Here is a 13,287-nt window from a genome sequence, read left to right as displayed (position 1 = left end):
TTCCTCTCCCAAACAGGCCTGGATGCGCCCAGGAATCTCCGCCGCATCTCCCAGACAGACAACAGCATCACCCTGGAGTGGAGGAACGTCAAGGCAGCCGCCGACAGTTACAGAATTAAGTATGCACCCATCTCTGGAGGCGACCACGCGGAAGTAGAAGTCCCCAGGAGCCAACAGACCACAACCAGAACCACGCTCACAGGTGAGCTCCATACCCCTACCCGCCGGGACCCGGGGGCATATCCCCACCTTGCAGCCCTCCAGAGAGAGAAAAATAGCCAGTTCCCCATTGTCCCTCTCCCTCGGGCGTCAGTGAGTCAGGCCGTGGAACAGGCCAGCCGTTGAGAAACCGTAGCCTTCAGGGCCTAGCTCAGGGGCCTTTTTATGGTCCTCTGAAAGTTTGTCCAGTTTTGTACTGAATCTCAACCTGCTCATTCTCTCCTAGGGCTGAGGCCAGGAACTGAATATGGGATTGGGGTGTCTGCTGTGAAGGGAGACAAGGAGAGTGACCCAGCCACCATCAATGCGGCCACAGGTGAGCCGGCCTGGCTTCCCACCACCACGGGACAGGCACTAACAGACACGACGGGGCCAGGAGGCAGGAAACCGCCTAAAAAGAAGTGTAGATGCCCAGAGGAAAACAAGGCTTCAAGGATCACCCAGCCCAGATGTTCACATTCAAAAGGAGCATAAGGACCCAGGATCCAAGGCAGACCACTTATACATATCCTTTTTTTATCTTTTTATTTGGAGGTAATTGTAGGTTCACATGCACTCTAAGAAAGAATACAGAGAGATCTGTGCCCTTTGTCTAGTTCCTCCCAGTGTAACATTTGTGTAACTTAAGAACACTATCACAATCAGGAAATTGACACTGATATAATCTATCAAGTTTGTTCAGATTTCGCTACACTGTGTGTGTGTTTGTACGTGTATATTTAGTTCTATGAACTTGGAGCATGAACTTGGGTGAATTCCGGGAGATGGTAAGGGACAGGGAGGCCTGGCATGCTGCAGTCCATAGGGTCTCAAAGGGCCGGAATGACTTAGTGACTGAATGACATTTAGTTCGATGTGATTTATCACCTGTAAATTTGGAATCCACCACTTCAGTCAAGAACGAATAGTTGCATCACACTGAGTCCTCCGTGCTACACTTTCCCATCCCCATGGTCACCACCCTCCCTCCACTTAACCCTAACCCTTGGCGTCACTGATCTGGTCTTTGTCCAGTTTCAAGAATGCTACATAAAAGGAATCATGCAGCACACGAACTTTAGAGACTGGCTTGTTCACTCAGAATAATTCTCTTTAGCCACCAGGGAAGCCCCATAATTCTCAGCATGAGTGTGAGAGAGTATGAAGGTCCCTCAGTTGTGTCTGATTCTTTGTGATCCCATGAACTGTAACTGACTAGACTCCTCTGTCCATGGAATTTTCCAGGCAAGAATACTGGGGTGGGTTTCCATTTCCTTCTCTAGGGGATCTTTCCGATCCAGTGATTGAACCTGGATCTCCTGCGTTAGAGGCAGATTCTTTACCATCTGAGCAACCAGGGAAAGAAAGGAAAGGAAAGGAAAGTCACTCAGTCATGTCCAAATCTCTGCAACCCCATGGAATGTAGCCTACCAGGCTCGTTGGTCCTTGGGATTTTCCAGGCAAGAGTACTGGAATGGGTTTCCATTTCCTTCTCCAGGAGATCTTCCCAACCCAGGAATTGAGCCTGGGTCTCCCACATTGTAGGCAGATGCTTTATCATCTGAGCCACCAGGGAAGCCCCACTAACTCTCTTGAGATCCATCCAAATTGTGCCTTCTATCAGTAATCAGCTCCTTCTAAATGCTTTTGCATATCATCTCAGTATGGATTTATCACTATAATCTTTTTAATCTTCCCAAACACAATGAGGTACCGTACAATGGCATTTCATACAGGTGAAAACTGAGACTCAGGTGAGATGCCTGAAGCCACACATCTCTACAGCAGACCTAGGACTGTGGCCCACAGCCACCCTTCAGTCCCAGAAGCAGCCCTGCCCTGAAGCCTGAAGGGTGTTCAACTCTCTGTTTTCCTCCCAGAGCTGGACACACCCAAGGACCTTCGGATTTCTGACCCTACGGAGACCAGCCTGACCCTCGTCTGGCAGACGCCGGTGGCCAAGTTTGACCGTTACCGCCTCAACTACAGTCTTCCCTCGGGCCAGCCAAAGGAGGTGCAGCTCACCAGAGACACTACCTCCTTCGTCCTGAGAGGCCTGGAACCTGGGCAGGAATACAGCATCCTGCTCACAGCAGAGAAAGGCAGACACAAAAGCAAGCCGGCACGGGTGCAGGCGTCCACAGGTGAGGTGGATGTGCTCTGAGCTCTCTCCAGACCCTCTGATGACCCTGAGGCTGGCAGACCCATCAGCCAGATTGTCTTCAAATAAGAAGATCAGATGGGAAGACAGGGACTTTCTCTACTCATGAATCCTCTAAATGCCGTTTGAGTCACTTACAGATCTTTTCCTCTTGTCCACTGACATGTCCACAGCAAAGTTCCCTAGCTGGGCAATCAATAATGGCTTTTAAATATTTCTTCCTAGGAGAACTTAAAGCATGAGAGTTTGTGCTTGTCTTTGGTTCTTTATATTTTAATTTCGTGTTTTCATGGAAATGAATGTTTTTTTTTTTTTTCTTGTTTTCCCCCTCTTTAGCACAGTCCATTAACTTTTCATTTTATTTCTTTTCAAGATGACCAAGAGGTTCAGAGTAATTCTTTGGTTATGACCCATTAAATATTTTTATTCCAGGTCTTTTGCCCTCCTCTCAGGTTACCTGAAATGCTGCACACAGTCCTGTGAGCCTGTCACAGAGCCCTTCTCCTTTTTCTCTTACTCGTTAAGTGATGAACTTTGTTTATCCGTGACAGCTTAATCCTGACCTCCAGTATCCCTTCTAGCCCAAGTATCCTGTTCTTTGTACCTGCCCCCATGTTTCTTTAATGGCTAAATTGGGGGGAAAAAATCAGTTCTTCTTTTATGAATATGCATATTTAATTTTGGCTCCCAAATAGTCAAGAGGTATAGGTGGAAAATGTTAATTCTTCAGAATGTGATAAAAGCTTAGTTTCAGTTTAATTAGTATTTATTGAGAACCCATTGAATACATGGTATCATGCTGATATTTGAAGAAAAATTGATCGTGTACTTACTTAGCACTGTTATTTTGGCTCCTGTGCTCCTGCTCTTAGTCTGTGGGGAAGACCAGATAGTCTGAGTGTTAGATGGAACTCACCCAAAGAAAGGAAGTAGTGGGGTAATCAGGATAAGCCAGAGAAAGTGTCTTGACAGAGACACTATTCCAGCTGAATCTCCATAAGCAGAAAAGGGGTTGCTGTGATGGGAAACCCTTTGGAAATGCCTTGAAAAGTCTTAGTCATTTATAAATACTTTCACCTACACATAACGGAAATCTCAAGTTACAGAACTCTAGCAAGACACAGGGTGGTTTCCTCTCTCATAAAGTAAGTCGGAGGTTAGGTGGTTCGGTGCTGGCCCAGCAAGTCCAATTCTCAGGGATTCGGGCTCCTTCTCTCCTTCTCTTCCACTAGTCTTAGTCTTTGGCCTGCATTCTCAAAGCCACCCCCATGTCACAATATGGCTGCTTCAGTGCAGCCTTCACCTCGGTGTTATAGGCGGCATGAAGGAGGAAAAAACAGGAACAACAGATAGTGCCTCCCAGACGAGTCTGTCTGGAATCCTCCCCAATGACTTCTTACATTTTACTGGCCACTTCTAGCTATAAGTCAGTCTAGGAAAGGTAGTCTTTGAGCTGTGTGCATTGCTGCCCACAGAGTTTGTAAGGAAGAGGGGGTGGGTATTTGGTAGACAAAGAACAGCCTCTTCAGAAAAGACTTCAGCCTGCAGGCTCCTCTGCTCGTGAATTTCCCAGGCAAGAATACTGGAGTGGGTTGTCATTTCTTCCTCCAGCAGATCTCCCTGACGCAGGGACTGAACCTGTGTCTTCAGTGTCTGCTGCACTGGCAGGAGAGTTGTTTTTGTTTGTTTGTGTTTTTTACCAGCTGAGCTATAGATCCGTTTGCTAAAGTGAACTTAGGTGGTCACTTCTATTGACTCTATGCATGGACTGCTTCCAGCCAGCTATGAGATGAGCATCAAGGATCCTTGGATGGGGCAGGGGTAGCCTAATCATAGACGAGGTGGGGAGAATAAATTGGGAAGAAATAAATCAATGGTAGATATTTGAATGGTTCAGCTTGTAAAACATGAGCTTGTTGTAAGATGTGAAGGGGCCACAAATGAATCAGAGAAATAAGAGAATAATTTCTTCTTCTTTCCCTCCTCCTCTTCTTCTCCCTCCTCTTCTTCCTATTCTTCCTCTTCCTCCTTCCTTCCTCGCTCTCTGTCTCCCTCTCTCTTTCCTTTTCCCTCAGTTTCACAAATGCTAGATTATAGAGGATTTCCTGGCTCCTCTCAGTCATCTTACCCTCTGGCCATGACCACTTTATCTCGTATCTCCAGCAGGGAATCCCCAGGCTTCAGCAGCTCAGGGAGATGAAAGCTTTCAAGTGAATCACAGGCTGGAATTACTTTGCCTCTGACTAAGAGCCCAGTTTGGCATCCCAGAGGCTCAGTGGTTTCATTTTCCCAGCCGTGCCTTTTTTAACACCATTTAAAGAAATCACGTTGTATATTTAAAGACATTCCTCACTCATTACAGGAAAAAGTGTGCAAAGTTCCTTGTATGGGTTCTTCCTCCACTGTCTCTGAAATATTTCTTTCTATGGCTTTCTCCATAGAATTATTTTATTTCATTAAGAGTGAGGTGGACATTTCTGTCTGTCTCCTGAAGTCTATCTTCCCAATAAGCATCTCGTACATTATCTTCCCAGTAAGTATCTCCTACATTTACTCAGTCGGTAATGCACTACAGCCATGTTCCATGCTAAGTTCTGGGGATACTAGGGCAATGGAGATAGGTCTGTGTTTCCAGGGAGCTCACTAGCAAACAGACACTTTCATTGCTGTAACTGGGGGTGTGGGGGTGCAGTGGGAGCAGAGGATACCTTCTAAGTATCAAGACAGGCTTAATACGGGACAAAGCCTTTGGGTAGACACAGAGGAGGCAGGCAGGACTGTGTTGTGGGATACATAAGGAAGTAGAAGTCCAAGCACCTGGCCTTGCTAAATACAGGGAGAAAAATGAAACAGGAAAAGTGGAAGCCCTCAGGGGAATGTACCATGTGGCTATGAGCCTTGAAATGTCAAAGGGCTGTAGGTTCAAACTCAGAAGAAAGGGCTTCCCAGCTCTGCATCTAGATTCTTAATAGCAGAAGTCTGAAAAACACTGCTCACTATCTGTGAGCTTTACAGAGAAAATGAGAAATCGGCTGCCCCAAAGCATCTTCCCCAGAGAATTCCAGGACTCTAGTCATAGCACTGAGCCAAAGCACAAGCCTTTTCCTGGATGCAGCATCAAGTTAAAAGTATGCATTACCTGACTGCCCATCATACCTGAAATATAATGCAGGGACCCTACCACAGGCTACACAGCCCTAAATAATTTGGTCGCTCCCGTCGCCCTGACTTGTCGCCCCCACCACTTGTCCGCTTGCTCGTTTTACTGTGGGCGCCCTGGCCCTTCTGCTGTTCCTTACATACGCCAAGCAGAAGCCTTTGCACATGCTTCTGCTGCTGCCTATATACCCTCCTCTCCCAGGTCTTCACCCAGCATCTCCCTCATTTCACTCAGCTCAAGGGTCATCTCAAAAGACATCTCTGTCTGCCAGTCTAAAAGGATGCCCTGTCCTCATTCACCCCTTCAGACTGCTCCAGAGTTCCTCAGGACACTTGCCTGGCCTGATAGCACTCACTCTTTGGTTTACTTATCTATGGCCTGCCTCCTGTGTGCATGTGTGCCAAGTCGCTTCAGTCATCTCCGACTCTTTGAGACCCTATGGTGGACTGTAGCCCGCCAGGCTCCTCTGTCCATGGGATTCTCCAGGCAAGATTCCTGGAGTGGGTTGCCACGCCTTGCTCCATGGCCTGCCTCCTACTTCCGACCAGAATGTAAGGACTGTCTCTTACTCAGTGCTGCAACCCCAGCGCCTTGAATACGTGGCACAGGCTTCAGGAGCCTCTGGGGACCCCAGCTCCTCCAGAGGCAGTATTTCCACTGAATCTTCTGGTCTTTTGCTTTCACCCCTGCAGTAACAGCCCAAATTCTCTCCCTTAAGAGTTAAGGGAAGGGAAGCCGTTCTCCTGGAGTCTTTAATTAAGCTTGTGCTCAGTCGTGTCCGACTCTTCACAACCCCATGAACTGCAGCCCACCAGGCTCCTCTGTTTACAGGATATTCCAGGCAAGAATACTGGAATGGGCTACCGTTTCCCGCTCCATAATTAATCTTACTCTGAATAAAACTGGGAGGAAAGAAAGAAGGAAAGATAGGAGGGAGGGAGAAAGAAAGAGGGAATAAAGGAAGGAAAGAAAAAAGGCACTAGTGGTAAAGAACCTGCCTGCCAACGCAGGAGACCTAAGAGATGCAGATCCAATCCCTGCGTTGGGAGGATCCCCTGGAGGAGGGCATGGCAACCCACTCCAGGATTCTTGCCTGGAGAATCCCGTGGAAAGAGGAACCTGGCGGGCTACAGTCCATAGGGTCGCACAGAGTCAGACGCGACTGGAGCATCTCAGCATGCACACATCCCTGTTAGCACAAATGAGTGTGTGCCAAGTGTGTGTCCCATACCCAGCATCTGTAGTCTAACAGACTCAACAAAACCCTGCTTGAAGTGGAGGCCATGATTTGCTGTGAGCAGTAAGGGACATAAAGCCAGGAGAATATGCAGATACACAAGGCCAATAAAGCATCTTTCCACACCATGTAAAACTCAACAGCGATACCCCCATAATTCTCAAGGGTCTGGGGGAGCAGAGAGGTGGAATTTTGTTTTTAGCAACAGCTGGAAGTAACAGAGAACACTCTGCTCTAATTGGCCTCTTTGATTTTTCTCATGGAGCAAACTGAAATTTAGTCAAATATTTATCCATCCAACAAATATTTATTTCTTACCTGCCATGGGTCAGGCAGCACTGGCATAAAGAACGGAAGGACACAACCCCTCCCCTCAGGAAATGATGCATACTGCAATGAGAATGAGAGAATGGAAACCAAAATTATAAGACTGTGACTAGTTTGTTTAGAGGCAAGTGTGGGAAGCTACAGGAGCACGGAGGCAAATACCCATCCCAGACTTGAGCAAAGTGAAGGCAGGGTATCAGAGGAGGCTTCTTGGGAGAGCTGGTACTTCACCGAGTCCTCAAAAAGAAACAAAAATTGGGCAAGTGGAGTGATGACATTTCCAGCTAGAGGAATAGCATGTAGCAAGTTCAAAAACATGAGAAACTTTGTTACTGCAACGCCAGCCATACAGTCTGCTGTATGATGGAGCTGGAAAACAGGGTTCAAGGTCACGGACATCATCAGTATCTTCTACAAAGGGCAGTGAAGATCATGCTAAGGGGCTTGGGTTTCGTTCTTGACAGTGTTAAGTCCCCCAAAACTGTTAGAGCAGGCAAAGCTTTGAATTTCCATTAACTTTACAAGAGGAGATCAAAACAATTTAATCTCCCCTTGGGTGGTCCTCAGGCTTGAATTTGGCCATTCTGCTGCTGTAGGAGAATCACTGTTTCCCATGAGTGAACATTAAAAGTGGAAGCCTCATCAGTCAGCACTTGGTAATGACGATCTACATGATGGTAGAAATCTAAAGATTTAAAGTTGGCACAGCCAGAAATTCCTCCAGGCCAGCTGGTCAACTCACCGTGAGCCCAGAAATGGGATTTTGAAATTCTGATTTCCCAGGCCCACTGACATTGTTCAGAGGGTAGATGCCAGTGCACAGCTGTAAGGAAAAAGACAACAGCCTTTTCATAAAGAAAGGCCAAGAAATTCAGTGTGGAATATACAACGGAAACCCTGGGCCTCTGGGGCAGTAAGCCCACAAGTGTGTCATTTGCTGTTGAAATGCAGAGTCCGCATTTACATGAAGCCTCTTGGTCTCCATCTCGAGTGTTGCTTGCCATATTTTTATTCATAGCATTCCCTCTCTTTTCATAATTCTTTCCCACCTCCCTTTATTTTAACTACTGATTTTATTCATTGGAATTACACTATTATGTGTCAGGCATTTGTTTAGTGAAGTGTTTTGGGTAGGGCACCAATAGCCAAAAATTTTGGTGGACTATTATGACTATTATCATTTGCTGAGCAACATGACATTATATGAAAATTACTGTATCAGCTGTGCCAAGCGATGAAGCAGAATATGAGGGACATTGTATAATAGTATCTGAGGCATGTACAAAAGCTGATGCAAAGAGAAAAGATGGTTCTCATGAGAAAGAGACATTTTCTAAGGTGGATCTCCTCTTTCCAATCATCTTTACTGCAACAGCTTAATAGACAATCTGTAACCCTCCCTTTCCCAATTAGGTAATTCTCCCCACATCTCTTGCAACCTGGTATCTGAAAGTTCTTCCATGGGGAAAAAAATATATATTTTATGTCATAATTTAGAGAGAGAGCTTAAAAAGCAGTTACCTGAGAGGAAACACAGACTTAATTCACATGAAGGGGATCAATTGTCAATGTCCACTAAGTCCCTGACAAGCAGTTTTGACAACAGCAGGAGAAGAAAAAAGAAGAAAGTGGGATAAAAAAGGAGAGTTTGTGAGCCACAGAATTGATTCCCTTAACTTTGCAGTCTGACCTAGATTGGTTTTTGTCCCATGTCTCTTTACGGATGAGGGCTCTTGGCATATTTGAAAAGGTCACACTCCTGAGTCTAGTTGTGCTGAAAGTCCAAGTTCAAGGGAATGATTGCTGCTCCTGGAGCACTGCGCCCGGCTGCACAGAGGCCACGGGCTGAAAGATGGCTGACCATTTTTCCTTTCTTTCCCCAGAGGTATGGATAGATACATCCCTTTGAGCTTGGAGCCCTCTCTTCCTCACCTGGACTATGTTTGTGTGGTTAAGAACTGCTATGTGGTCTCGGACAAGGGCTCCAGGACACAGATTTGGGCTAAAGGAAGTGTCCGTAAGAATGACAGTCAAGGTCAGGTACGGCATATACTTTCTGCAAGGACAGTCAGTGTTTTAGGCTTTTCAGGCCATAGGGTCTCAGCTCCTCTGTTGCACCACTGCAGCACATAAGCAGCCATGAGCAGAACATGGATGCAGAGGCATGGCTGAGTCCCAGTGACATTTTACTTATGACATCAAAATTTGAATCTCATACATTTCATCTTCATGAAGTGTTCTTCTTTAGATTTTTGTAACCATTTGAAAAATTTTAAGTGTTGTTAGCTCACTGATTGCCAAATTGGCAGCAGGCTGGATCTGACCCTCAGATCCTAGCTAGCAGTCCCCTGTTGTAGATCAAACAGGATTTGAAGTAGTGTCAGGTTTTGCCAAACTAGAACAATCAGGAAGAACATTCCCCAGAAAGTAGAAAAGTCTGAATCAAATAGATTCTGGAGAAGAAACGTTTTCCCTTCTGAACCGATATCTTCAATCTAACAGCAGGCTAAGATTTTTGAATGAGAAGTCAGCTTTAATGGACACAGGAGGCTGATTTGAAATAAGCAGCAATATAAAGTATATATGGAGAGAAACAATGTATTCACTTATATAAGCTCAAGTCAGTTCTTACTCTGTTGTTTAGAGGATGTTTCCAGATAAAATCCTCTCTTCCCAGGTGATACAAAGACCACTTAGGCTCAGTCCTGGGAAAATTATCACCTTGAAGTGAGACATGTGAGTGTTTTGTGCTGTGCTCATTCCAGAGATGAATAAAGACAGCAAATTCAGCTTTAATTGAGCTTAATAACTGTTCTCCCAGGGCATTTCTTTCTGTCCAAAGAGGAAGAGCTCTGCAGAGACTCAGCTCTTTGTTCGGGACAGCCTTACTTGTCTCGTATTAATTTATCTCTGATCTGTCCACAGTGGTTTATGTAAACTGATTTGAGCCCCACAAACTGACAAAAATCCCAGCATAAAGAGACTGTGAAACGTGCCTTCCCAGGGAGATGGAGGAAGCACAGAAAGGAAGGGAATCTAAGAGGAGCCAATTTTCTCAAAATACAGCAGGCTGGCCAGCTCAGACTAAGGATCCCAAGAGGAGCAGCTGAAGGCTCTTCTTTATGATCTCACCCCTAGGATGAGAGACGCTTCTCAAAATGGAAACTGCAGCCTAGAGCAGTGCTAACACAGACGTGTAACACTTTCTAAATCCACAGGACGCTGGTCAATGGAAAAACATTTTCAAAACACAAACTCCAATATGCAACAAGGCAAAATAAGTATTATATTGACTTTCCTGCTAGTGTTTTGATGGCAACAGCATGGCTCAGGGGTCCGGTGAGTAAAGCATGAGACCGGGCCCCACAGCCCCTCCGCACCCAAAGCGGGTTTGCATTTCCGAGTTCCCAAATGGAAAGCGTTTTAGGCACGGTTTAACGGACGCCATCTCTGTCATTATTCAGACCACACCCCTGAACTGGGAAACCTCACCGTGACCAAGGCTGGCTGGGATGGCCTCAGACTCAACTGGACCGCCGCTGACCAGGCCTACGAGCATTTTGTCATTCAGGTGCAGGAGGCCAACGGGGTGGAGGCGGCTCAGAACCTCACGGTGCCCGGGAACCTGCGGGCTGTGGACGTCCCGGGCCTGAAGGCCGCCACCCCTTACAGAGTCACCATCCACGGGGTGATCCGGGGCTATAGGACCCCAGTGCTGTCTGCTGAGGCCTCCACAGGTACCTCTTACCTTTCTGTCTCTAGCTTCTGTTTTTCCCAACAGGAAACTGCCCAAGGATAATCAGACACAGCTCGTTTTTAAACAGACTTGAATACCCCAAGATATAGCACTGTGGTGCTTGATAATGGGAAGAAATAAGGCTGCACAGCTCCTGGGGCAGCTTTCACAGTGCCCGTCATATGAACCACAGCCTTTCTGGCTCTGCAACGCCCAGCCTGGGGACTATGTGCTGAGCCCCTGTGGCAGGGCCTTTTGGCTTCACAGGCTTCCTCCTGGGTAGGGAGGCTAAGGCATTAGATCTAAAAGGAAAAATAATCATAAGAATCTTCTTGTCTTCTGGAGGAGAAGGCAATTCCTTAATAAAATAAGATCACGAATGTTTTCCTACACCTCACCCCGTCGGCTCTATTTCTCAAATTTAGGAATCTGCGTGATGCATGGCTCTCTAAAGAAAGTCACATTCCTTTAAAAAAGTAACGTCAGGCCTGCTTTTCCATTACAGAGTCCCTGGATTGGCGTGTGTGATTTGATCATTAAACGAGTTCTTTGTCCTTCTCCAGGAGACACTCCCCACTTGGGAGAGGTCACGGTGTCCGAGGTGGGCTGGGAGGCCCTCAAACTCAACTGGACGGCTCCAGAAGGGGTCTACGAGCAGTTTCTCATTCAGGTGCAGGAGCCTGGCAAGGAGGAGGCAGCCCAGAACCTCACTGTCCCGGGAGGGCTGAGGTCCGTGGACCTGCCTGGGCTCAAGGCAGCCACTCACTATAGCATCACCATCCGTGGGGTCACTCGGGACTTCAGCACAGCCCCTCACTCTGTTGAAGCCTTAACAGGTACTCTAGACTGCTTCACTAACTTGCTTCCTCCCACTTAACAGGGATCCATGCTCTTCCCTCATCTACACTGGGCTCCGCTCCTGCCCCAGCGGGGAGTGCCATGATTCACCCAGAGGTCCTGTCCCTTGTTTGGCCAGGTCCTAGTCCTAGCATGGGAGCCAATTCCGTGGAAAGCTCCATGTTCTCTTCTCTTGCATAAATTAAGAGGTGACTTTTCTTTCAAAGCAAGTTTCAGCCGTATTATCTAAGAAGTTGGAAAGCACACTTGGCGAATGGGGGAAAAAAAATTGATCTGAGCTCATTTTAAGAACGCACCAAAGAACTCCCTGAAGCCCCATCTGTATGTCAAGAATGGAAGTTGTGAACAATTCTGAGAACTGTCTATGAAACACAAAGGCTGACTAGAAATGCCCTGGCTTCAGTGCCAATAGCTAGAGTGTGCTCGACACCTGCTGTGAATCACACATCTGTGATCAATACCAACCAGACAACTCTCCCGACCTCAGCCACAGTGCCATCTCACCTGAATCCCAAAATGCCATTGCCTTTTTTTAGTAACTTGGCAACTCTGTCTCCTTATGCAGAGGAGGTTCCAGGTCTGGGGAACCTCACAGTGACCAGGGTTAGCTGGGATGCCCTCAGACTGCACTGGACCAGCCCCGATGGGATCTATGAACGGTTTGTCATTAAGATCCGGGAGACTGACCAGCCCCAAGAAGTTCACAGTCTCACGGTTCCTGGCAGCCAGCACTCCGTGGAGATTCCAGGCCTCAAGGCTGGTACCTCTTACACAATCACCCTGCGTGGCGAGGTCAGGGACCACAGCACTCAACCCCTTGCTGTGGAGGTCATCACAGGTATACAACCCTCTTCCCTATGCCAGGGGCCCCAGCCTGTCATTGGAATAGAGAAAATTCCCCAGGAGTCAGGGACTGCTCTCAAAGCTGTTGGCAGTCAGCATGAACACAAGCTCTAACTCCAGAGGGTCTGAGTTGGAATTCCACCTTACTGGCTGAATAACTTTGGGTATCTCATTTTATACCTCTGAGCCTTCTTTTCTCACCTTTGAATCAGAGATAATACTCTGACCTCAGAACACTGTCATGAGCAGTAAATGAGGTAATGGATGAGAGTTCTTAGCAAGGCACCCATTCTGTAGTAAATTTTGAATGGCAAATAGCTAAATTTATCCAATAGCAACACATCATAGTATAATTAACATACACAGCAGGGTTGTGACACAGAATATGGTCAGAAGTTTCTAGAGAAATCTTAGCATTAGTGGCCTCAGAGTCACTGATGGCCATCCATCTGGTAGTCAGACCACTGCAGAATAAACTCTGAAATGGTCTATCATCATCTGCAGAAGTTAGCCAAGTCTGTCTCTCTCTCCTTAGCAGATCCTTGAAGCAGGGCTATTTCCAAGAAAGGACAGTCATGTTGGACTTCAGTGTTTTAGATTCAGTTTGGAGAGGAAAAACAATTCATCTCAATTTGTCCCCTGAAAATATGCAACTCCATCTGTTACAGAAAACTGTGCTGGTCATGAGGTTGCTAGAAACAGCTTTAAAAGGATCATGGAGAAATGGGTCTGATTTGGGGGATTAGGGTTTTTATGGGCTTCCCTTG

The 13,287-nt window shown here is 46.7% G+C and overlaps 1 protein-coding gene across 14 annotated transcripts in view; it reads left to right on the top strand.

The window, feature by feature from the left end:
- Positions 1–13,287, top strand: part of TNC (tenascin C) — a 102,481-nt gene that overhangs the window by 44,428 nt on the left and 44,766 nt on the right. For 7 of the 14 annotated variants that reach the window (XM_070795352.1, XM_070795354.1, XM_070795356.1 and 4 more), the window contains exons 8-13: positions 17–202; positions 446–535; positions 2,079–2,342; positions 10,548–10,820; positions 11,383–11,655; positions 12,243–12,515. In XM_070795352.1, the coding sequence (XP_070651453.1) occupies positions 17–202; positions 446–535; positions 2,079–2,342; positions 10,548–10,820; positions 11,383–11,655; positions 12,243–12,515 (1,359 nt within the window). The remainder of the gene's footprint in view (positions 1–16; positions 203–445; positions 536–2,078; positions 2,343–10,547; positions 10,821–11,382; positions 11,656–12,242; positions 12,516–13,287) is intronic. The other 7 variants (XM_070795355.1, XM_070795360.1, XM_070795362.1 and 4 more) reach the window with 3 other exon arrangements.

This window comes from Bos indicus, chromosome 8 (assembly GCF_029378745.1).
Source record: "Bos indicus isolate NIAB-ARS_2022 breed Sahiwal x Tharparkar chromosome 8, NIAB-ARS_B.indTharparkar_mat_pri_1.0, whole genome shotgun sequence".
NCBI classification, from domain to species: domain Eukaryota; kingdom Metazoa; phylum Chordata; class Mammalia; order Artiodactyla; family Bovidae; genus Bos; species Bos indicus.
The sequence above is the reverse complement of the archived record's forward strand: the minus strand, read 5'-3'. Positions and strand labels throughout refer to the sequence as shown.